Below are 25595 nucleotides of genomic sequence, written 5' to 3' on the forward strand. Positions count from 1 at the left end.
GAAAGGAAGGAAGGAGGGAAGGAAGGAAAGAAAGAAAAAGTTTGCATGTGTTTTTACACTGGCCTGAATGGAACTTATGGAACTTCCCTGGCCTGAGCTGCAGGTCACACAGGAGACCTGGCCCACACTCGCACAGGGCTGCGTTGGGGGCAGGGGTCAGTGCTGTGGGGGCCCTGCAGCTGTAGGCCAGGCCCCCATCCCACAGTACCTGAGCAAGGCCAGCAAGGCAGGCTCCAGGATGACAGTTGGGATCAACTGAGAGTCCAGTTCACCAGACATGTCCATTGGTGGTGAGGCAGGTCCAACATCAAGCCCAGCGTGTGAGTCAGGAGGCAGGGTCAGGCTCAGAATTGGTGCCAGTGACAGCAACCAGGGTCAGCGACGGTCCATTCATCACCAGGCAAGTCCATAGTGATGCAGCACAGCCATGGTCAAGCCGGAAAGTCAGTCTGTGGGTCAGGGTCCAGATCAATGACTGTTGGTCTGACAGGTCAGACCCAGCAGCAGAATCTCAATTTAAAGCAGATCCCACTGGGGAGGAGGTGGCAGGGGTGGGAGGGTGGTGGTAAGCCTCTGCCACAGGCACCAGTGGGTGGGCATAGCCCTCAGCTGCAACACAGCCTACAAGGCAGCCTTGATGACACTTCGGGTCAGTGTGGGAACACCCCTTTCCCTGCTCTGTGCTTTTGCTTTCCTACAGCAAGTGCCATACCTGGAAGAGCCTGTTGCACTCCATTATCATGTGGGCCAGGCCCTGTGTTGCTGCCAGGTTCTCATTCAACTCCTTCTGGTCTGGCTTCCCCAAGCTGTACTTCCTGTGACTGGATCTAGAGAGAAGGCGGCAAAAGAGCGGCTTTGTTAACAAGAGCTATTAACTAACTGTGCTTACCCTAAAACAATAATGACCCTACCTGATTTTCCTGCAGCCTTCAAATATCTAGAGAGTCTTCAATATCCTGCAAAGCCCTGGCAGAACCACTTAAATCTTCAGGCCCAGAATACCATACTATGGTTTTTTTCAAAAACAGTCCCTTTTAATTCATAAGCATCCTATGACATCATTAATCCTGACTTCTGATACTTTTATCTGTGTGCATTCCTGCCAAATGGCTTGAAAATAGGATGGAACTCCTCAGCTCTGCTCCTCAAAGTCAGAACTGTCAGCCTCTACCCTTTGAAGTAGGAAACCTGCACTACCGCATTAATGTTATAAAAAAAGCCAGCAATCCAAAGCAACCTCACTTCCAAACTGTGACAACAACAAAGAGAAAACTCAATTTCTATTTATTTTTGGTCCTAATATTGCAGAGTAATATTTAAGTAAACCAAAATCTCAAAGGCACAAATCTCCTCTAAGTATGTTTCCCTCACCATGTGTCAGCTCAGCCCAGGGAGATCCAAGTAGCCCTGTTTGCACTTGGGCATTTTCAGATGTTTTGTGCCTCTCAAAAGAAGTCCTCAGTGTTTTCTTTCCCCCTCTGTGCTCTCCAGAGTCTGCATTATTAGCATGAAAGGTGCCAAAGGCACATCTGACAGTTTCTGCACCTCTCTGGACCTAGTCCTAGTCTCATCTTTGATTGCCATGTGAGGAGATTAAGTGGCTGCTTCCATCAAAGCCAGCTGTCCTCTTTACCCTGCTACATGCCTATCCATATGCAGGAACATGGAGTAAAGCAAACACCCTGCCTCAGGAGACCAGATAAGGCACGAATGCTCTCAGAGATTACTTGACTACTTTGGCTTCCTCCCTGCACGTACAACAGGAGGCTGTTATGCAACCCAGATACTTTTGCTCATTAAGATAAATTTAAAGAATCCCTGTAGCTCAGTTTGGCAGGAGCCTTCGCCATATCACTCTGCAGAATTAGTGCCAGGGATTCCTGCAAACTGTCAGATATCTGTAGGGACTTAAGACTGCACCTGGGCTTAGTTCACCACTGCAAAGAGCCATATTTTTTCAACTGCGGCACCACCCAAATACAGTGTGCTGCATGCTGAATTCCAGGGCACCCAGATCTGCAGATGCTCTCAAAGAGTATAACAACAGTCACAAGGGAGGCAGCCTAGCTCACATCTAGGCTAGTCAGGAGCATGACAACAGGGTGCTAGAAACTGGGTTACTGGATCTCTGCATGGACTGAGGTAAGCTCCTGCTGGACCTCAACGATCCTATTTATTTGAGACAAACCCCAAGACACGTACACTTTTCCTGCCCCTTCATAACAAACAATTAGCTTAGGTCAGCTACAGAAAGCATTGATCCAGCACAGAGGAAAACTACTGACAGTAACAATGCCAGCATTAAGATGATCATACCTCGTGGATGAGGAGGAACTGTCTCGTCTCAGGGTGTTGAGGTGAAACAAAGAAGGTGCGAGACAGACAGCAATGTTGGTTGGGGTCATCTGGTTTTCCTCAACAAAAGCAACCACATCTCGGAGAAAGAACAGGAGGATTTTCAAAGCTTCTTGATTTTCCTTTGGGAGAAGGAGAATAGCAGCCTGGACAGCCTGAAACTGCTGATCCTTTGGCAAGTCTGAGGATAAAAAAAAAAAATCATGAAACATCTCATGTGAACTGCAGAGGAAGCATCCATCAAGACAGTCCCACACAGGGCATTGAAACTGTAGGTGCATCCATTTTCTTGTCACTCTAGATCACGACAAACAATGCTTGCTAAGGCCATTATTACAGCTGCATCACACAAGCACATTCATTCCTAATTTATCATAGATAAATGACTATTTAAAAGCACAGTTTAGAAGGGCTGTTACAACATATGTTATTACACTGTCTCTCCCACTCCTTCTTTCAAGGACAGGAAGAGGCTTTAGATGTAGAGCCTATGGGCAAGCTATTTTCAAATATTGTCTCTTAAGTAAGTCCAGAGCCCCAGAGAGCTCACCTTTTCAGCCTGATCCGCCTCCTCTGACTAGCATCAGTCCCGATTCATGAAAAATCAGGCCCTGGCCTTCTAGCTGAATGCTGAAGGTAACAAAGTTATTCAAGACATTAGAAAATTACAGCTTTTGTTACCTACATTGGTAGATGTGGAGGAAGGATTCACAGAGCCTGCTAGTAAATATGGGTTCAGGAAGGTCTCGGAAATACTGCTTAACCATATCTGCCACATCAAACGCTGACTGTCCTTCATAACATACATTGTTCGGGTTGGTTTCATTCATTTCTCTTAAAGACAGGATCCTGGATTTAACACCGGATTTTCGGAACAGACCAACCTACCAATAAAAGAAAACAATAAAGAAAGACAAAGAGAGGTTTTATCAGGGCTCAAATCCCTGACAAGTAATTGATCCTTCACTTTCCTTTTGATAGTTAAGGCTCTGTGGTGGTAGGATATATAATCAAATTATTTTTTTTAACCATTAGGACCAGCATGCCCTTCTGGGCAAACCATGACTGATGTCCCTAAAACCAGCTGGGGTGGGGGGTACCAATTTCCATGGGTTTTTTGCTTTTTATTTAATCCAAAAATGCTTTTTTCCTTTATAAAGTCATTTCTATTGAAATCTGTCAGTTTGCTTGAGTGGGCTTTTTCCACACATTAGAGCTGCAAGCTTCTACTGGATCAGTGTGTGTTGATCCAAAAGCAAATGCACACTGACACCCATGCTGGAGAAATTGTAACTGACCATGAGACCCACTAGGCTCAGGTTTATGGTGCACATACATCTACAGGTCAGCAAGGGGCAATTTTCATTCTGAGAGAAATTATGATTTTATTTTTAATATAAATTTCAATCCAATTTCAAGCAAAACCCCAACTGAGAAGCTTCCCCTGAGATAGACCTCAACAAAGCTTCTCCTGAAAGGTTCACAATATGTCACTGAGATAGATAGTATTTATATTCATTGGTTAGTTATATTAATTGCATAGATACTATGACCTCAAAATGAAACATGCTGCCCTCATCAGAAACCGTTTGCTCACACTCGAGTGCATGCCACCTAACTGCATGGTAACCTCACAGCGTGCACGCATTTTTGCACTTTGGCATTACATTATACACCTATACATTTGCAAAGCATAGCAAAAAGGAAGATCTTTAACTAATATGTACCACGACACAGCGTCTCCCATTTTTGAACCTTTGCTACAGAAATAACATATGCAACAGACGACAGACACTTTCACCTCTATGCATGCATCTCCATTAGTGGATAATACAGATCTGAGATCCAGAAAAAGACATTACAAGCTCTGCTCTACTATGTTACATGTCCACTTAGCGGTGCATTTCATCTGAAACAAGATTAATGCTCACATAGGTTCTAGCACTACCAGCAACCACAGAACAGAGGGAATAAAGACACTGTGTAACAGATTTATTGCCTAAGGAAGCAGGGAGATGCTACCTTACCAGGAGAAGTTGTTTGACTACCTGCACCAAGTGAACTGACTGCAGAGGACTTTAGCAAGGCAAGGCAGAAACACAGTACAGGACTAAAGGTAATCCCGGTCAGATATATACCTTTCTGCCCTTTCAGAGCCCTAGGAGGCAAGAAAGTCCCTCACAAAAGCTGAAAGGACAGATTGGCTCCTTTGGAGCAGCCAGAACTACTTCAGGCCACTTCATATTCATACCTGGTCAAGAGAGTGGCTTCTTAAATAGTCCAGTGCTTGCAGTATACCCTTAGGTAGCGGGTGATTTGTTCGCTGAACATTCAAAAGCAAGGGAACCCCAAACACATTCTTGTCCTTGTAGTCAGAGGCTTTTATTTTTTTAATGAACTTGGGTATAGTCCTGAAAACAAAACAAAAACAAGTGCATCCAACCCATTAGCTCTCCAGCACAGTTCTGTCTGCTACTTTAGTTTTACCACATGCATGGGAAAGGACTTGGTTGTACTTGCCACATTTCCAAATTTTGCCACATACCTGTCCGTGTGGCATCATACAATAGAGAGAAAATCATTAAGGGTAATTCCAGGAAGGACCACCTCATCTCAAAATTGAAATTTGCTTTAATAAGAAGACATCCTCATGTGAAATATGCTCCATCCCTTTAGGACACTGCAAGCTTTTTTGCACTTCATTCATTCTAAATTCAAGTACGAGATCTCTATCACAAGATGCAAAGTGATGTTTTCAAGTCTTAGCAGTTTACTGGCATGTCATTATTTTAGTTCAAATTGGGACCTGAGGCTGAAGGGACGGATTCTCAGCCTAGCCCCCTCTCACCTCATGTCCAGTAATCTCTACGAAGGGCTTGCTTACAAAGCCCTGCCGATGGGCAAGGTTACAGAGAAACTATGAACCATTTTAAAATCAGTAACAATATGACTACCAGAGAGGAGCAAAAGTGCAATCTGTGACAGAGGAAATCCTGGAATAACCAGGATAATAATAATAATCATAATAAACCTGGAATAACCACGGAAATAAATAACCACAAAACAGCCAGTGATTTAACAGGATGAAATTCCTCATCTTGGACACTGTAATCTGGGCAGACAAGGAAATTCACCTACTTACATTCGATCCTTTTTTTTTCCCCAACAAAACTGAACAAAGCTTTAAATCTGTTTTATAAAACAAAAGCTTTAATATTAGACAACTTACCAGTTCCAGCCCTGCTTACTGGAAGGGGAGTATCTGTCCATTAGAGCTGTGAGTTTCAACAAAGCCAGCTTTTGTGTCCGGGCTAGGTGGGCAGCTGACTGACTATCAATTTGGACAGAAGGGCTTTCCAAATTCACACACTCTTCCATAGACCAGGGTTGTTTCCCATGCCTAAGGGATAAACGTTGTTCAAGGTAAATGACTGTTCCCACTGTCCCTGTCAGTCCTCTGCCTGCATCTGTGAAATGCCTAAGACTCTAAATGACCTGCAGCTCCCAAACAGCTTACGGTTAGTTGCATTTAAACAAGATATTTCTCATCCAGGAGGTACTATAGCCACACAAAAGGTTTCAATAAGGAACACAGCAAGCTAGCCTTGAAGTCTGATTTGAAATGTCTAACTAGGCCCTCATGCAGATTATGAGAGTGCTACTCTCAACAGAGATCAGAGTATATGTAGATATCTGAGTGTTTACAGACCAGCAGTGCCTAGGACCAGTGGTGCACAGCCTGCTACTTGGAACAGACTTAAGAATATTTTGTTGTGTAAAAGCAATTACATTTTGAGTATAGAGAACAGACGGAGAAAGCTTCCAGATGGACAGCCTACTAGTGAAACCCAAGCATGACTAACCTGTTGGCCTTTTTAGAGTCTGTTATGTATGCCACTTCCACAGAACTGAGCTCCTTGGCCAGTTCACAGCTGCTCTCTCCCTCGGTAGCTGGGAAGTCTGCTGACTTATCTTCTGAGTGCTGTATTTCAAGACAGATTTCTTTAGGGAATGATGGATACAAAGAGGTCAAGTCCTTGGCAAAGTCTGAATCCCCATCATCTGAGAACTTCTCCGTCCACTGATCGACCAACTTTCTGAGACCTTTGACATCATCTATAACATTGTTCAGCTCTGAAAAAACATCGTCATCGCCAACTTCTGCCACCTCCAACTTATCAAGTTGAATATTGGGCACGTTGTCGTATATGCTCAGCCTGTTATCTGTGCACAAATGAGGGCTACTGGGGGTTTTGCAGTCCTTAGAACTGCTTCTGCTCCTGGTCCTTCTGCACCCGTGAAAACTCCCAGTTCTCCAGTTGACAGAAGAGTTGTCTACTGCAGAGAGGGAACTGTTTCTAAGTGCTTTGGGGAAAGTACCAGGCTTATGGCCTTGTGGTATTTGAAACATCTGGTTCGTTCGCAACTTCATTTCATTCTGTAGGTTTTGCTGAGGTATATCATTCCACAGCAAAAGCTTGCTACAATCCAAGTCCTCTGCGTATGTCCCCCCTCTTTTATAGTGGCTTCGTGGTTTTGTAGCAGGACTTGGAATGCTCCCTGTGCTCCTGTGTTCAGATTGATTGCTGCTATTGCAGCTCTGGAGAGAATAAGAGGAATTGTTCTTTGTTTGGAGGTCAGAGAGGTCAGAAATATTTACACAGTTAAGCATCTTCAACTTTTCTTCATTAAGCCCTTCCAGAAGAACAGGTTCACTTATCAGGGGTTTGGCCTTTGAGTGACCACTCCTTAAGTGGCAGCTCCTTAAGTGCAACTTCTCCATTTTCTTCAGAAAGCTCTTCCCCTTTTTATACGGTGACTTATCCAAAAGCTTCTCTTCACTGGTGGTATTTAAAAATCCAGTGGCAGGAGGAGAACAACTAAAGGTGCCTGGTGAAGTCACTTTATTTGAGGAACACCTTGAGTAACTCCTGCTGGTCTCCACATCTTCAAAAGGTTTCGGGAAGCTAACAGCGTCACTGTCACCACTGCTAGTACTGTGAACTGAGGACACATCATGTTTCTCTCCATGATCCAAAAAAGTTATATCCTCATTGCCGATGTTCCTCGGTATTGGACTGCCTGGGACTGATGTGCTAGCACCTTCCTCTCCTGGGAAATCTTCTAGGCTCTCAAGACGAGACCATCTCTGACTGCATCTCTCATAAGCCCATTTGTTACTTATTGCACAAGGTTCATCATCTTCAGATTCATCACTCTTAGAAGAAAAAAAATAGATTTCAAGGGCAAAGTTTGGTAAACTTACTTAAAATTAAAAACTTAAAATTACTGCAGATGTAATAAAAAAGGAGACTTAAATTTTCTGCCTACTTCCAAAACCCCCAACACCCACATATGGAAATGTGACCATCATTACACATTGAGCCTGAAGGTCTGTTCTGAGCTCTGTGCTGTCAGCTGAAAAGCACAAAAACAAATTAATCCCAACCATGCTGACAAATCTGGTAATTTTACTGCAGGAAAAGATGGCAGATTTGATCTGAGGAGGATGAAAATTCTGTTTTGCAGCAAATCATGAGGTTTTAAAAAGTGAATTTTTCCTGAAGCCAAACAAACCAAACTCTTTTTCATGTTTTTGTGACAAAAAAACATCCATTTTCTGGTAGAAAAGCATTTGACTGTAGGGCTGTGAAAGCATCAACATTTGGCACACCGTCTGGGAGACCTCAGCCCCGCTTGCTGTATTGCCCCCATTCCAAGCGAGTGCTTGGCCAGCAAACCATATGAAAGATGGGAATGACTTGTCTCTTCTTTATCATTCCCTGAAGGCATAATGGAAACTTTCAAAAACCTCAACATTTTTCCAACAGATGACATCATTATTTTCTTGCTAGTCCCACAGTTAATCCATGGTACCTAACAGGCTTTGAAATCCTACTGTAAACCAGACATGATGCGACTACAACTCTGGTTTGTCAATAGGCTATTTTGTTTGTTTGTTTGGAGAGGACAAAGCCAGCACAGCTAAAACCTATCCAGCCCTAAAAAACCAGCTTCTGACAATATTGGCTTGTCCATTTTCATTTCTTATCCCTTCTTCAGGCAGTAAGAGTGAAATTTCACTTTCAGACCTTAAATATGATGTGAAAATACTTAAGAAAGCATTGAAACACATGCTAAGGTGAGTCCTTGGTGCAATTATTGACCAGCAATGTGTGTCAAAAAAACCCCCTAACTCAGCTGACAGAGTTATAAAATGAATATTACTTAAGTTCTATAAAGAATCAGTCTTCACCACTATGATTTTTAATGGAAAATGCAAATACAAGATGGAAGAGAATAGAAAGAAAAGTTCAGAAATTGCTATTCCTTCATGAACCTTTGAAAAACAGTTCTTTGGTATAACAGCTTATCACATTGTTTATGAGAACATTAACTATATTTTACAAACATACCCGTTTCCTCTGATGGCTTATTTCCACTTTCATTGAAGCACACTTGTTCAATGTGTTCAGTCGTCTAGGTATAAGAAAAAAGACTGAAGTTTTAAATTAAATTACTTTATTTCTTAAGAACAGACACGCTCAAAACTGGTAGTGAATTTCTAAACTGAATCTGCATTATTGGCATCAAAGACTGACATTTTGTTATAGGTGCTCCATACATACTGCCACACCAATGCCCATTAACAACCCCAAGATGTTCACGGTTCCAATTCTGCCATCATAAAATAAGAGGAGAGGACCATAACTAATTAGTTCAATAAAAATCTTATGATGAGCTTCAGTGATGATTGTGAAAAACTCTGAACTGATTTAGGACTTTTCATTTTAAGAATATGAAAAATGCCTGAGTCAGCTTCTTAAAAGAATAGAGAGAACTGAAGACATTAACTTGCATCCTTGGAAGGACTTTACTATCTATCATTTTAACTAAAACTTATGAGATAATAAGGTCACAAATGAGACAAACTCTTAACGGTTATACAAACATGCAACATCAACAGGGAGGCATACCGGCAGCCTGCAAGAAACACTCAGGACAAATCTAATACCAAGAAAGAAAATATATCGTAAGTTCTCAATAATATCTACGGTGCATTAGGGATGTATATACAAATGACTCCTTTTGGAGCTCCCAACAAGCCAAATTTGAATTCAGGAGAATGCACAAAGACCCAACCATTCTGCCAGAAGAGTAACTTCTCTTTCCTTTAAGAGCTATAAATTCTCACTGCCTCCCTTGGATTGACCACACAGCATGGCATGGGTAGCATGGAGTTCACATAACCTGCTAAGCGAGCTCATAACAAGAAAGCTTCAATAACTGCAGCGCACTTTGTTCTTCTGCTACTGCTATCGTGGCAGTCCTACATCAGGGAAGCTCACAGAGCACTGAGTTCTACTTTGCATTGACAATGCAGTTTCACTTGTGAGTTGTGAACAACTGTGGCAAAACAATAAATTTTAGGTCAATACTTTTGCTCCTTAATAAAACATTCAGGAAAAAAAACAGAAAAAACTATCCCTTTTGCAGATCATTTTTGCTGTTTCTCTCCCTGGAACATCTCTTTAGAAGCTCACTAGTCAGAGGAAATCCTTGCACCCTGTAATGTGTAGTTCTAAAGAGCAAATCATCATCCTACCATGTGCTCGCAGGGAACTGACTATTCCTCCTCAGCATGCAGAAGACATTTCACATTGCAGAAGAGACAGATTTGATGCTTAATATAACATCACTGAGACCTTGGCCAAAGAAGACATGTAGGCACATGCTTACTTTGCCTTTAAATACTTAAATCATTCAAGTTTACTGGTACTTAAGGATGTGTTTAAGTGATTTCCTTCAGTGGAAGCATGAGGGAATATCTTAGTCTCTGACAAAAACTCAGCTATGAAAACAGGAATGACAAACAATTTCTGGAGTCAGGCACTGAGGATGATTCATAATTAACATTTACCTGAAAAGGGATTCAATGGCATCTCCATCTAAAAATTCATGATCTTTCCTCACAGTTTTTACATCAATAGGAAACTGCATATCTGTGAATAAAAAAATTATTTAGATTTTGAAATCTGAGTTATAATTGCAAAGATTTTCAATTTGGCCACATATTTAGCACAGGTTAAATAAATCTAAACCTATAGCTACATATCCACACAAATGACCTTCAAGTTGGTGAGAATCTGTTCCTTAGAACAGGTGTGAGAATAAGTTTAGGCATCTGCTTGCTCTCATTAGCTACAAGTACACCAGCATTTGCTGCCTGGGAACACAACGTTTTCAGGAGCATGCCATCCACTTGCAGTGGCCCTGAGAACTATAGCCAAGGAACACAAAATTAAAGCTTTGCTTTGTTTTGGTTCTCTGTACTCCTGCCTTATAATATAGTATAAAACTAGGAGTATTTTACTCGAGCTTTTGCTGATGGTAAGGTAAAATGCAGCACATGACATACTCTTTTTGAGGTGTAATGAGTCTGACAAAACATGATGTGCTTGAAAGCTAATCGATATACCAGCTGAAGAGTTCAATGTTCCAGCTTTTGTGATTTGCCTTTACAGATAAAGGAACCAGTGAGATCCATCAATATTTTCTTGGGTTACTTTTTAAGCTTAGTTATCTAGTCAAGCCAGGACACTGCTTAAACGGCAAGGTAATACAGAGGTTTCATTATCCAAAAGCATGACAATATACACTGTCAAACTGTAAGATTCACAGTTTATATTGTAAAATCTGCTGTAGTCCAATGGGAAGCATTATCATGGGACACCATGTTTCAAGGTAGAGAGCTTTCAAATTTAGCTCTGCATTTCCTGAGTGCTCAGTTTCCGAGCTTTAATTTTGCACTGAATAGGGGAAGTGGGCACAAGAGCCCGCAGTAGTTGCCACTAGTTCTTTGAACTGTAGTTCTTCAAATCTCTCCTAAAAATAGATTAGATTTCGTTAGAGTATATTCCACGTTTGTAACAATAAATACATATATAAAACAAGAACAGTTTTAAGGTATAAGCAGAAATGTTATCTGAAAATTATATGAGTTCACGATGCATCCATTTCACCCCCACAAGTAATATGTACTCTTTGCAGCTTATTAACAAAATGAAAACAAGCTGATATTGTGAAATGTGACTGTGGTGGGCTGCTTCTGAGTATCTGAAAAACTTATGATTGCAAGATGATTTTTCCAACATTCTTTTTCAAAACACCACTCAGAATATTGCTCAAGATCTCAGGCTGGAGAGGCCTTAGATGAATTTTGGTTGCAGTCAGTGAGTTAGAAAAAAATAACACTCTACGCAAAGGAGATCGAGAAAATTATAAGCAATTAAAAATCACAAAAGCGGAAATTTGGTGGAGTTACAGTCTAACAATAACCAGGAAATATTTGGTACTTTATGGAATTCTACTGAGTCCATGTTAACCTAATTATGATGCCACTTCTGCAAGAACACAAATATTTACACGTTTGCATGAAGACATGGCAGGATTTGGAAGTGTTTCATCAAAAGTGTCAGGTTCTGATAGATTATTTACGTAAACAATTCTGCTTGGATTTGGTGTCAGCTGCTTGAAAAGTCTTTCAGATCATACCTTCAAATAACTGAGCGTATTGGGGAAAACCAGCAGCCCTCAGCCAGTCACAGGCTTCTCTGGCTTCAATTTCTGCAATGAAAACATAAAATTGATCGCCTACAGTGCTCACAAGGGCTAGTGACCGGCGCAGGATTTTACAACTTAGGCAAGTTCATTTTGTCTCGTGGATTCTCAAAGTATCTTATATATGAAAGTTTTGCTACTATACTGGCATCTGACATACTTCCATGTACATATCTTTGGAGCAGTCATTCCATCATAGGGTAGATATCAAACATATGGCAGTTCAGATACAAGCACTACTTGAGATGGCATACATCAGTGTGCACCAACTACCCTTGAGATTTGTACACTGAAACATCTCTTTTATGCTGAAATGAGTCATCAGAAAGGGGTCTGACACACGTCTGCCCCAGCACAGCAAAGCCCATTCATGCACTCTGGTTCTGAGAGAGACGACAAGAAACAAACAAATCCTATAATTAGACTTAAAATGCTATCGCAACATTAATAACACCGGACCCTGCCTAAGCATTCCCAGAATGAGAGTTCTCAAGAGTACCTGTTGCTAGGGTCTATCAATATTTATTTCCTTGCCAACTATCAGCTCTACTTGGCAGTCGCTTCAGCACAGCAGATGTCAGGAATTAACTGCTCATTTTGTGACAATTAATAAAGCCCTATGGCCAATAGTGTAACATTCCCACAGGAGCAGAAGTAGAATATAACCTCACAGAATCACAGAACACTCACCAGATGTCTCAAAAACATAAACATGTTTAGTGTTAGCACATACCAGCAGGCTCTAAACTCTGCAAATACTGGAAGTAACTGGGTCTGTTGCAGAGGAACGAATCCCAAACTACACTCCTTTTTTATGTCTGGGTGCCCTCCAGCACACATTACAACTGACACCAACAAAAAGGCAAAAATTCAATGCCCGCTTTGCTCAAACTTCTCAGCAGTAAATCATCAGTTTAACACAGTGAAAAAAATCATCAAAACCCTCTAGCACTTCCAAGAGTTTATTATTCTACTTTTAAACATTTCCATTATCACTTGATTCATTAGGACAATGGCATTTATAACAAAGGCTTCCCTGCACAAAACCCTGTATCTTTTTCATCTGAGAGTAAAGAGGTGCTACAAGACAATAAGGATAATTCCCTACCTAACAGATGCATGACTTTCCTTTTTTTTTTTTTAAACTGCAGACCAGAAACTAATTTCTTCCACAATAGCCTATATCCATTGTGATAACATTTATTAATATACTCAGCACCACAATTTATCATGATCTTTATCATAACACAGCATTTACTGAAGATCAAGGCATGGGACTGATAAAACACAAGCATTGTACTGAAAGAGCAAAACAGAAAAAAGAAATCTGTAGAACAAGAGTCAGGAGGGTGACCGGTCAAACAGCAAAAGTCTTCACAAAGACAAAGCAATCTGTGGTTTTCACACAGGTAAACCCACAAAAGAAAACCTCGGTAGTAGCACTAACCAGCTCAGCTGTGGAGAAACTACAAGCTGTCCTCATTTCAGACCTCACTTCAGAACTTTATTTTTAGAGCAAACCAAACCACGAACAATGATGCAACTAAGAACAGGTTAGAAAATATTTTGCAGCTGGTGATGTCATTAGCAATGAATATGGCTGTAAATACAGAGACATTTTCACACTTAGAGGTGGCCTCTTCCACAGGACAAGGACACAGAAGCTGGGTAACATTTCTTTGCTAATGCAGGACTGTAAATCTTCAGGCCTTTTAGCACACTGTCGCACAGTTTCACTTTGCAATACCTCTCTTCTGTTAGGAGCCTTACAACCAAGAAGCACCAATACATTTCTTGGCCTATAACTCTACAATTATTTGCCATTAGATTTACTGTGATCATTCCACTGCTAAAACGACAACCAACAGTGTCTCACAACACCTCCAGACTTCTGGGAAGTCAGTGTCCCCTCCTCCCAATCCTACTGGAGATTGAAATCCTAAACAGCAAATGGATGCCTAGGAATTTTACTCTGATGCAAAGAAACTCCCAGACCAACTTGTATTACAATGCAAATGATCAATTTGAGAGGAGGAAGTAAAAAGGAAACAGGAAATAATTGCCCGAAAGGAAATAACCGCTCTCCACAAGGCTGCATTCAGTACTGATGTATGGGGCTGCTTTGCCTTTATGGCACATACAGCCTGAAGGACGAGTGAAAACTCATCAGTTGGTAATGGCAGAATACACATGAAATGTCCCAATAGTGGTTTCTGTCAGGGACCCTGGTCAGTTCTAAAGCTCTGCAAATAAAAGCCACAGAGGCCTAAAGGAAGAGCAATAATCATGAGTAGCTTTAATGGATAACAGCAATATATCCACCTTGGGCAGCAACTGTTACAAATAGGTAACAGACACTTATAAATCCTGCTCTAATGCAGGCACTGAAGTAACAGTCACAGTTCTGTAAACTTCTGTGATGCTTTGAAGCATGCATTTAAAAACTGCCAAGGTTCTGTTAAGCCTATGCAAGATTCACAGAATCACAGAATGGTTGAGGTTGGAAGGGACCTCAAGAGATCACCTAGTCCAACCCCCCTGCTCAAGCAGGGTCACCTAGAGCACGTTGCACAGGATTGCATCCAGGCGCGTTTTGGATATCTCCAGAGAAGGAGACTCCACAACCTCTCTGGGCAACCTGTTCCAGTGCTCTGTCACCCTCACAGTGAAAAAGTATTTCCTCGTGTTCAGATGGAACGTCCTGTGTTTCAGTTTGCGCCCGTTGCCTCGCGTCCTGTCGCTGGGCACCACCGAAAAGAGTCTGGCTCCATTCTTTCATGAAAAGCAGAGATCATCTTCTTGAAGAGTCTTTGGGCCTATCGAAAAGGTCCTCACATTAGTTTTTTGGCCAAGGAAATAGTACAGCTGAGCCATTTGTGCCGAAGATCCATTGCTAGCATCTGACCCTAGTCCAGCTTCATTGCCTGTCTACTCTGTCTCATCGTGAAATGATGACAACATATGCCTTAGGACCCAGCCTCACTAACTGATTTCTATAGCTGCACAGTCACTACAAAATAATCGTTCAGGTTTATTCACCAGCTTTTAAAACAAATCTACTCATAAACACAAGCTGATACCAATTGCTCGGTTCTTTTTGATGCTGGAACAGTTGCTCAGATGCCTTGTTGGAGAGGAATTAGCTCTTCCTAAATAGAAACAGGAAATGGGGGAGCCTTTAGAAAGCTGGCATGGAGCAGCACTCCAACTACTACTGCAATTGAGCATCTCTGCCTCTGAGCCAGATGTCACACAAGTAGAAGACAATTTTTATAGACATTATTCGCACTATCTGCGTAAGATATGAAATACCAGAGCAACCCTAATGTGTCAACTCCTTCTCATGCACTGATTTCATAATTAAGCAGATGAAAAAAAGTCCATTTTCTTCAGGGCTCATTACTCTATCTTAGACTAGAGGCTACCAGCAAAATTCCCAAGGCAAGTCAGTTGTTTCCCCTTGGGCCATGGGAGATAGGTCACTACCAGATGTTCATGAGAAACAAAACACAAATAAGTGACCTGTGCAGTCTTTTGGGTCAGTTTTGGGTCGAAGATGGTTCAGTGTAGCCCCAGTGAAAACAGAAGTCAAAATTATGGCTGTATCATGGTCTTCCTTTTCCAACTGGCCCCTGGCAAACCTTGCCCTCCACAGCTGCTGTACCTTTTTCCTCCCGTAGCAGTGTCATCCTGTGCTCTGCTGCCCCCTTCTCTCTGGAGCCCTACCAACTACGTCAGCTTAAGACCTGAAAATCCTCATTCCCCTATTTGAACACCATCCTGTTTGCAAACCAGAGAGCAAACCCAGACTCATAAAGCACTTAGAACACCAGAAAAAATGCTACAGTGCGTATTAAATCCCTGTCTGAATGACCCCTACTATTAGCAGGAATGCTTGCATAGTTATTTTAACCAATAGTGAAGAGACATCTCTGCTGAGATTTAGACATTCTCTCTACGATATCTTTCTCACAAGAAGAAACTGTGCAAGGGAGAAGCAACAACTGAAACCAACCAGAAACAAAATGTGAAACAGGCCAGTCAGCCTCACTGCAAGATGATCATGAACTTCGACTAAACAAGAAGGAATGGCAAATTGCACTTCAAACTTTTAAAAACACTTCTTGTAAATAAAGCTGGAGGATGTAAATTTCTGTTTGAAAGCATAAATACAAACACATTCTTAGGATGCAGCACGATGCTCCAGTTACACAGATCTGCTGCCAAAACAGAAATCCTCTTTCTTTCCTTCCCCCTGACTGCACACTCTTAACACCCTTCTTGCACTGACTCTGCTGATCCCATGTGAGCAGGCCCAGCCAGCCAAACTGGCAGAAAACTATTCATTTTTTTTTTGCAAGATCAGTTTTCTGATACTTTAGCTTTCTGAACTGGCTACCACATGTTCAGACGATCACCAGTGACAAGCCAAGGGAGGTGGTGGGAGCACACACACAGGGAGCTGGTGCATACGTGCAGCTGCCCACTGGTGGCAGGGAGCCCCGAGGGCAGTTCAGTTCAGCGTAGCCTCAAGCTCTAGCCTAAACGTATCATTTTTCACAGTGGGGTCTCACTGTTGCTCTTCCATCTTGGAAGTGATTTGTCAGGCTATTTTAAAACGTCAAGATAGACGCAATATTTTTACTTCTGTCTTCACACAACACAGCTTTCCAGCTTTGACAGGTAAGAATCATATGGCAATCAGGTCTTAATACATCAGAAGGATTTGTGTCTGAATCTCTTCCAAAACCATGCCAGGGTGCAAACACTTTGAGAGGCTTTCTTGCTGCTTGTTGCACCTCTACATTAGTTACTCCAGAATCCTACTTTTCAACTTTTCTGCAGTATCCAAGTACAGCACTTCCGAAAAGAAAAAGATTTTCTCAACATGCCCAGCTCAACCCAGCTCACGAGGCACTCATGTCGGCTCTCCTTCCCATGCCATGCAAGCACAGGCATGAGAACAGAAAACAGGGCAGGACTGATTCTGACTTTATTTTATTACATATTATACCAATTTGGATGGCAACAGAAAAAATTCCAAAGAATTTTGTTCATTCCTGATCTCTGGGATTATATAGGAAGATTTTTTCCACATGGTACTAATTGCCCTACAGCAGCAACAGACAAGCGGACACACAGAGCCCCACTTTGTGACCTGCTTGATTGAGCGTAGCAGAGGCAAGCGTTCAAACAAATGAGATGTCACTGCCTCCCCTCATCGTTGCAATCCTGAACTACTCTCGTCCTCAGCCTCCCCCAGAGCTGGAGTCAACGAGCACCGGCCGTGCTTGGCAGCCACATGCCAAACGCTGCACAGCATTTTTCCTATAGCTCATGAGCCGTCGGCAGGTTCTTTACGCAGTAACTTAGACACTGTCATTGTTGGGTGTGCTGGCAACAGTGGAAGTGACAGGGCTTTTTCAGGGTCCGTTTGCAGACAAAATTATTAGTTCCCCACTACATTTTTCTGGTTTGTGTGTCTTGCTGGGTCTATAAAGATTTGTATTACCTCGCTATGACTTATAGCAGCTAATAAGGTATTTCATTTTATTCACAGTCTATGAAAAATGCATTTGCTAAGGTAGAACTATGATTTCCTGAGGATGTTAGGAACTGAATTATAACCTGTGACAGGACCTTCAAGAAGTGTCTTTTTTTAAGGTGTCTTCCCTCATATTCAAAGATACAGTCAGCACGTGTTGTCTGCCCAAGGTCTAAGGCTAAATGCCATGCTTTCAAAGCTGGCTGATTGGACTGACCAGGCCAAGCAGTCAGAGGCTTGTAAAACTGTCAAACTCTCCAAAATATTCAATGTATCATACATAAATGGAAATGTTTATTCTATTGTCCCTTGCGCAATGCAGACTAGTAAAGCCTAATTATATTTTATTAACCCTGGAGAAAAAAAAAATAAAAAGGATTATTGCTAGGAATTTTGCCAGGATAATTTAGGCTCCATACAGAAAATGAATATAAATGTCTGGAAATTAAAAGGCCAAGATATTTGGCCTTTCTTACTTTCCTGTTGTGCTGGTGCTTTGGAATTTCAGCCATCTCATCAGTTACCAGGGGTGAGAACTGCAATGCATCCCAATATTTTGTGGCAACATTAATCGTATTTCTATCCAGCTCCTTGGCATTAACCTCCCATGTTGGTTACTGGGACCTAGACAAGTTTAAAGACGTTCTTTATGCAGATCCCATTAACTAGCTTGTCAGTGTTTGCTTTTTATAGATAGCCTAACTCATTTTTCTTTGCATCTACATAAGTTAGAGAAGGCAGTGTTTCCTCTGCAAGACTTTTGAAGGAATCAAGGGAATCAGGTATCTAAATCCCATTGACTTTAGGAGGAATGAGAGTCTAACTCTCTAATTTCCAAATCCACACTTGAAAATTCTTGTCCAAGGAAATGGGGCAAGAGACGGGGGATGTGGCTCCCTGCGGTCTAATCCCAGATACGTCACTTCTCCATGCTTTGGTTCAGCTGGCTGCAAAACAGCAACAGATACCACATTCCTCTGATGTTTCAACTACCTACAGCTGTTCTTTTACAAGACCCTTAAACATGACTGAGAAATATTCAGTATAAAACTTCTAGGAGGAACTGTAGGTAACAAGAAGGGTAACTGTCGGCTACCAGCAAAGCTGATATTAATAAGCCTATAGCAAAAAAGCCACTAGTGCAAACAAGTGTATTGCCCATGCTCTTTCCTGATGTAACGCTACATTTTCCTTTATTCTACAAAATGCCAAAAATGTCAGCGCCTGCATTACAAGTTCGATCTATCTGTTTTACAAATCATTTAACCCAACAGAGGCTGCTCAGTAAGTGATGCTTATTAAAAAAAGTTTTATGGGCTCCCCTGCGGGCGTGCTGCGCCGAGGCAGCCGACAGCGCAGAGCCAGGTCGACGGCCGATCTCTTACGCGGTCAATATACGCTACATGAACCGCGTCGCCATTCAAAGACACGCGGCAAGGGCGGAAAACCCCCCGTCTCCTCAAAGGCAGACTCTCCAGCTGGGACACCAAATTGGGAATCACAAGCAACAGCTACGAGAAGAGCGACCGGGAGCGCAGAAAGCCCAGAAATTATTTTAACGCCAACGAAGTAGGAATATAACAGAGAAACGGAGACTCTCCGCGTGAGCTCTTCCTCGCCAGGCGATTTAACGCACAGCCGACCGGCTTCACCGCTTCGGGCCGCTCCGCCGAACCCCCTGCGGCACCCTCGCACGGCGCCGTTTGCTCCGGGAAGGAGCCCGCCGCCCCGCGCCGCCCCGCGCTTCCCGCTCCGCTCGCCGCCACGCGCCGCCCCGCGCCCCTACCTGTGGGCATGGCGGCGCCTCCGAGCAGGTCCCGCCGCTCGCAGGGCGTCAGCAGCGCGGGCAGAGCGCGGCCGCCGCCCCCGATGCTCCGCGGAGCGCTGCCCGGCCGCGGCGCCTCCCCCCGCGCCTCCCGGGGCCCGCGGCCGCGGCACAGCGCGGGCAGGCGCCGCCCCCCCGCCGCTCCCCTCCGGAAGGGCCGCGGCGCTGCCGCCAGCGAGCGCCGCGACCGTTAACGGCCGTAACGGCTGCGGGGCGCGCGGCGACGCGTCGGGCTTGGAGGCACACGCGCGGCTCGGCGGTGTCCGTCTCGCCCCTCGGCGACGGCGGGCGAAGGAAGGGCCCCGTTTCGGTTTTAACCGAGCGACCAGGTCTTGGCTGCAAGGTGAGCGAGCACGCGAGGTGCTGGCTTGGGTGAGCCAGGGCCTGTGCTCGCACACTGGAGCACTGCCGCATGATGCTGTCGGTTTGTCATCTGCGGGACTTTCGCCCTTTTACGGCGTCTCACGGGTCAGGGGGGTCCAAGCCCGGCCCGGCGGCGTGCCGAGGTGGACGCCTGTGCCGAAACATGCTGCATCCTTCCGAGATCGCGTTTGCGATTCCACTGGAATCGCAGCAGCAGCTACCGATAAGCACTTTCCGTAATTATGTATTTTGATCATAGAAGTATTCTTCACTCTTCATAATATGTAGGTAAACCTACTGCCGTTGCTGAATTTCAGTGTTTCAAAGAACAGGCTGCTCTGCAGGTTAGCCACGTTCCCTTTGAGCCCCACAACACACTGTCAGGAGCAGCATTTGAGCCCGGCTTCTCCAGTCAGTGTCCGACAGTCACTACGAACTAAATGGTTGCTAGCCCCAGATGTGTGACTGGTAGTGTGGCGAATACTGTAAAAAACAAAATCTTGCCCATTCAGTGAGGATAAAATGAGCTGTTCACTCATTTTATGAGCTGGGAGCCCTGTACTCTACTTCCAGCTCTGTCTAGAGATTTGTTCGTGGGATCTTCATCAGCAAATTAGGGTACTTGTACACTGCAAGGAAGAGCGTAAAAGCAGCACAGGTAGATGTGCCCATACTTGCTGTATTCTGCCACCCTGTGCTCCACGTAGTAGCTGTCCTGAGGCTGGAATAGCATGGGCTTTGGAGCAGTCTTTTCAGCCTCTCTCGGGCAGGCTGTTATCACAAATCACGTCTAGTTAGGCTAGCCTGGACATGCTTACCTCAACTCCATATTGCACCTTTCCTTGCAGTGTGAAAGTGCTGCGCAGCACCCTATCGCACTGTTTATAAAACAGGGTAGAGGATGTGTGTTAGGTACCTCCCTCCCAAAAAGAGATGAATGCAATGTTCAGTAAGGTGTAATACTTGCATAGACAGATATTTTTAGTAAATGAAACCAAGGGATCATGAATTTCTCCTTTTGTCCTACAAAGTTCACGTTCCCTCCTGCAAACATTTAGAGTTGATCCTTGAAGATAATCTGTTAGATCAATGTAAAACAATGATAACTCTAAACCTCACCTTAAGGGAGACCAATTCAATGCTTGTCCCAGAGTCCTTTTGGGGAAAAAAGCTATCATTATCATAGAAATTCAAGAAGATACCTTTTATTTGACATCCTCCCCTTACATGCAAGTTTTTGGAGGACCTACCAGCCAGGTTTGCTCTGCCTGTGTGCTCTTGTTTGTCTATCTATAAAGAAGCACCTTTACGCAAGGTTCAGAGATACTTCAGGCTTGCATCAGCTGGCATGACTATGCTTCAATCTGTTTTAATTTTGCAAGTTAAATCATCAAAGCACAACTGAGGCTAAAAATGATTCAAAAGTGCAAAATTTTCCAATATACCCTTTCCTGATGACAGACCCACTATACTGCAACTCACACATTTGACTCCAGCACAAAGATACTGCTGCAGAACCCCCAGAAGTGTGGGAGCAGTCTCATTCCAGTTACCTGCATTCATTAATAGGGAAGAAATCCCTGATAGCAAATTCACACTTCATGGGTGTCTCAGTTGCTCGTTTACCTCAGTGTTTTAACATTTTGCCAATGTCATTTTGAAGGATTACTCAGATTTTTACAATATTAGCTACTGTTCCATTCTTGCCTTCCTAACAAATGCCTAGTATGATGTTGCCTCCCACCTGCACATGTAAAATTAATACTGATGTTGCATCACACAAAGGAGAGATCAAGCCTGACAGATGGATTTTTCTCCTTTTTTTTTTTTTCTTTAGATGGAACAGAACAGGATTTGGGTTCTATATTAAAACCCATGTCTGATCCCAGATACAGGGTGTGACGCAGCCATACGGTATGATTGTCATGTTGTGACTAGGACCCTTGCTGCAATAGTTTGCATGGAACAGACAGAACCTTTACTTTTATTTTGCTTATATAGACTTAGTCTAGACAAAAAGCAGTTTGTGGTCTGAAAAATTCATATGCAATTGAGCAATGAATCTGTGTGCTAAAAACATTAGAACACTTTTGTGACCTTTACAATTAGCCAGATTTCTCTGCATTTGCTGTAGTTTGTTGCTACTATGGCTCTTTATTTTCTTCTTCTAATAAAGACCCTGTTTTGCTTACCCAACCCAATACAGGGGAAAGTGTTCTAAATGTGGATGGTCTGTTTCTTCACATGAAATTTTTAAAAATCAAGCAAAAACTTTGAGCTGATTTTTAAGCCAAGATAAACAATACAAAATTGTAAATTTGTAATAAAAGTACATGATCAGCCTTTACAACCTACACAAACCATTGTGCAGAGATAACTCAACAAGGTACAGTGTCATGTGGCCTGGTCTCAGAATCAGATATCAAAAGTACAAATACATTTAAAATTATTTTCTTGCAAGTTAACTTTAAATCAATACTAATTTTATACCAATAGGACTGTTAGACATTACAGTTATGTATGGAAGCCATAAGGATGGGACCCTGTGCTAATTTACAGAGGTCAAAAGATAATCTAAACCCTACAAACCACTCCAGATAACAACATCAGACCATAAATTTCTGTAGGAGAATGTCTTGTAATGTTTAGGCACTTACAGTTAGGAGCTTATAATGCAGAGAGCCAAAAAAACGGAGGTTGAATGCAGTAGATAAGCAAAAATGTTCTATTTCATACAATAATTCTTCTGGATGTGGATGGATTTTTTAAATGAAGATTTAAGAAGTGAAGTTATGCATCCTTCTATGCATCTGATTTACCCAACCTCATTTAGGATCACTATACCCTAATGAAGTTGCAATTTATGGGTATGCTTCGTTAACATTACATTTGTTTTCCATATAGTAATCAAATTCAAAGTTTGCACAGGCTTATGATCTATTTTTAATGCAAGAGGTTCCTAAACTGGCAATTTGTATGGCACAATAAAAAAGATGTTGGATAATGGCACCGAGCTATGCAATAGGAAAGAAATTATAAAAGCGTGATATATGGCATCTAGCTGTGATTAGCTAAGAAAGTGCTGTTTGCCAGACCCACCCAAAGCAATATTAAAAGTATACACCCTGTACTGAGTAAATTCTCAACTATGTGCTTCGGTTACCAGGATGGAATGTATAATCTAAATCTGGGGATAACATGGGTAGACAGGTTCCATATCATATAAGCGCTCTGACTATACCATGCAGTTTCTCTTTCCCCACTCTAATTTTCCTTTGAGTGTTTGCCATGAGGTGATGATACACAGCCCTAAAATGCTCTTGTTTTCTCTGCCTTTCAAGTAGTTAAGTTACTTTAACAAGCACACTTAAGACAAGCTTCCTGGTGTTGTATGGGTAACTGATCAAGAGCAGGCATACAGAAAACATTTTGGGAGGACTAGTTCAGTATGACATAGCAATAATAAGAAATGAAGAATTTCTGAAGGCTTTTCAGGAGAGGTCATTATTCATCCCATTGTACGATGACGTTGGAGGGATCCTTGCATCAACCACTGGCTAAATGAGATTCAGCTCACACGCAATAAGTTCACACTTTAAAGAAGCTGATCATTAGCATCCATATCTCTCTGAAATAGGAACTACTGTTTTCTCAAGGAGGTCTGGAATAACTGGTTCTGTTTCAGAAGAGTCTTTCATGCATTTCACACTCCAGCGAAAGCTTCCACACCCAGCTGCCTGAATGGAGACTTGTAGGGCTGCCTATGATGATTCCTATAGTGGAAGGAAAGATGACAAGGAAACCAATTCCCTGCTCACCTGGACTTTTCAGTTCCCAACTGTGCACCTCACCAGGGACCACTGAGTAACGTTACTAAAGCTCTGAAGCTTAAGCCATTGTTTGGGACTGAAGCCTGGAAAATCTGATCTTCTCCCGAAACCGTCATTAAGTGCCCGACTTCCTGTTTTTCAACAGGTAGCTCATGCACTACAAACCTATTAACTTTCTCTCTCCGTTTCCAGAATATGATCCATGTGGCAGAGAAATCCCAGTACCACATCTGTCCGTAACGTTTCAAGCTGTGTGCCTGCTGGGATTCTCAAAGCACAAATACTGCCTCTTCCCACTTGCCCATACTGAAGACTCGCCAGAACCTTTCTGATGTGTTGCATTAAAAGCTGGCCTAACTTCACCAGGAAACAACTGTCAGACTATTGTAGGTCAGCACATGCAGAGATTCCGTACATGGCATCTCCAAACTGGTTACATTCCTGTTTTATTAGATTCCTAGATTATTCAAATACGGAGAGGCAGGCCAGCAAATCATCTCACAATGGATTACTTTAAACAAATTCACAAACCACTGCATGAACAAAATTAACCATTTCATAAATGAGCCAGTGACTTCTAAATTCCTTACTCATATTTATCCAAAACAGTAGAAAGAACTCTCTAAGTTACTAAAGCTATTTCAGACAGACACAGTGCCAAGAAATGGAGTCACATCTCATTAAAAGCTAGCTCCTTGCATATTTTAAGTCTGATGTCACTGGAACATTTCCCATGCAAATTCAGTTATCAGATATTACCTCTCTCCCTTCTTCCCATTGCTTCCTTTTCCTGCCCAACCCCCCCAGCTATATAAAGGCAGGCACCTTTCAGAAATCAGAACTGAATGCATTTTGGTGACCTAAATAGAATTTAGTTTCTGACTGTTTTTTAACAAGGCAGTTCTGCACAGAAGGGTTGTTTCACAAGAATACCCCATGCACTGCCACCCACTGTTTTATTTCTCATTTAGAAATGGCATAATAGTTTCAGGACTAGAGGCCCCAAGACTATTTGCTGAATGATGCACCCTGAAGACCGCAGTCCTTGCTCCTCAAAGACTCATGGGAACATCCCCTCTACAACAAACTGGCAGCACTTCTCTCGTGTATGGCTGACTCCCGCTCCGAGTGCCAGCCAGGGTGGATTATGCAAGCACTGTGCAGAACATGCCCTCTCTGCTCAGCCTGGCGGCACAGGCATTTTGCAAAGCCTTGGCAGTTCTCCCAGAGTATGCAAGGACTCACATAAGCACTGTGTTACAGAGCAGCACTGCTGCCTTTTGCCTTCATTCATACACATATTTTTTAAAACAGAGAAGAATTTCTTTCCTTTCAGCAACCAATGTTTTAAAGGCATACAAGGAGAAAACACAAGCACTGCACTGACTGACAGAAGGCTTGCCTCTCTCAAAGACCGTCCATGAAGGAACACACAGACAACACTACTTGTCCCCTGCCACAGGCTGCTCATCACAAGGCTTATATGCCAGACTTCTATCATAGATTGCATGTGCCCCGTTAAACAGCAACTGGATGTTTCATGGAGAGCATATATATATAGGTAAATAATTAGACAAGACATTTTCAGACGGAATATAAAAGTTCATGTTTCTGAGTTTATATCAGTTTGTCAGCTACTAGGATACAGGATGACACTAGATGCAATCTGCCTGAAACAGGGTTTCCTTAAACTTCAACAGAAGCACATGGTATTGATGAGGGCAGGAGCTAGGATAATGGAGCTGAGATTGCAGGTCTGATTCTAATATGGCAATTCTGTGTAAACAGTACTAAAATGATACCAGAACATGCAGCAAATGCATGCTCCTTTTCAAATTATATTCAATTCATTAGACTAAAATACCATCCAGGAAAGTTCCCCAACTTCACTGGCCTATAGCAGGACACAGCTCATATTGGCTCAGCCCATATCTGGTCTTTCAAACCAATTTTCTTCATTTTGGAGTATTTTGTAAGTTGGAGCTATTCATACGCACTCTTCTTTAAAGATACAACACTACAGAAAGACTGGATGGTTGCTGAGACCGAGCCAGGC

General features: G+C 42.7%; 1 protein-coding gene across 1 annotated transcript in view; it reads right to left on the reverse strand.

The window, feature by feature from the left end:
* Positions 1-66: 66 nt before the first annotated feature.
* Positions 67-25595, reverse strand: part of LOC106493558 (rho GTPase-activating protein 7-like) — a 76779-nt gene continuing 51250 nt past the window's right edge. Inside the window, exons 2-11 of the mRNA XM_067305084.1 lie at positions 11911-12027; positions 10277-10358; positions 8772-8835; positions 6219-7573; positions 5585-5755; positions 4607-4766; positions 3041-3239; positions 2317-2536; positions 713-827; positions 67-449 (exon numbers count right to left, since the gene is read on the reverse strand). Of these exons, the coding sequence (XP_067161185.1) occupies positions 432-449; positions 713-827; positions 2317-2536; positions 3041-3239; positions 4607-4766; positions 5585-5755; positions 6219-7573; positions 8772-8835; positions 10277-10358; positions 11911-12027 (2501 nt within the window). The 3' untranslated portion in view covers positions 67-431. The remainder of the gene's footprint in view (positions 450-712; positions 828-2316; positions 2537-3040; positions 3240-4606; positions 4767-5584; positions 5756-6218; positions 7574-8771; positions 8836-10276; positions 10359-11910; positions 12028-25595) is intronic.

This window comes from Apteryx mantelli, chromosome 14, assembly GCF_036417845.1.
Source record: "Apteryx mantelli isolate bAptMan1 chromosome 14, bAptMan1.hap1, whole genome shotgun sequence".
Classification (NCBI taxonomy): Eukaryota; Metazoa; Chordata; class Aves; order Apterygiformes; family Apterygidae; genus Apteryx; species Apteryx mantelli.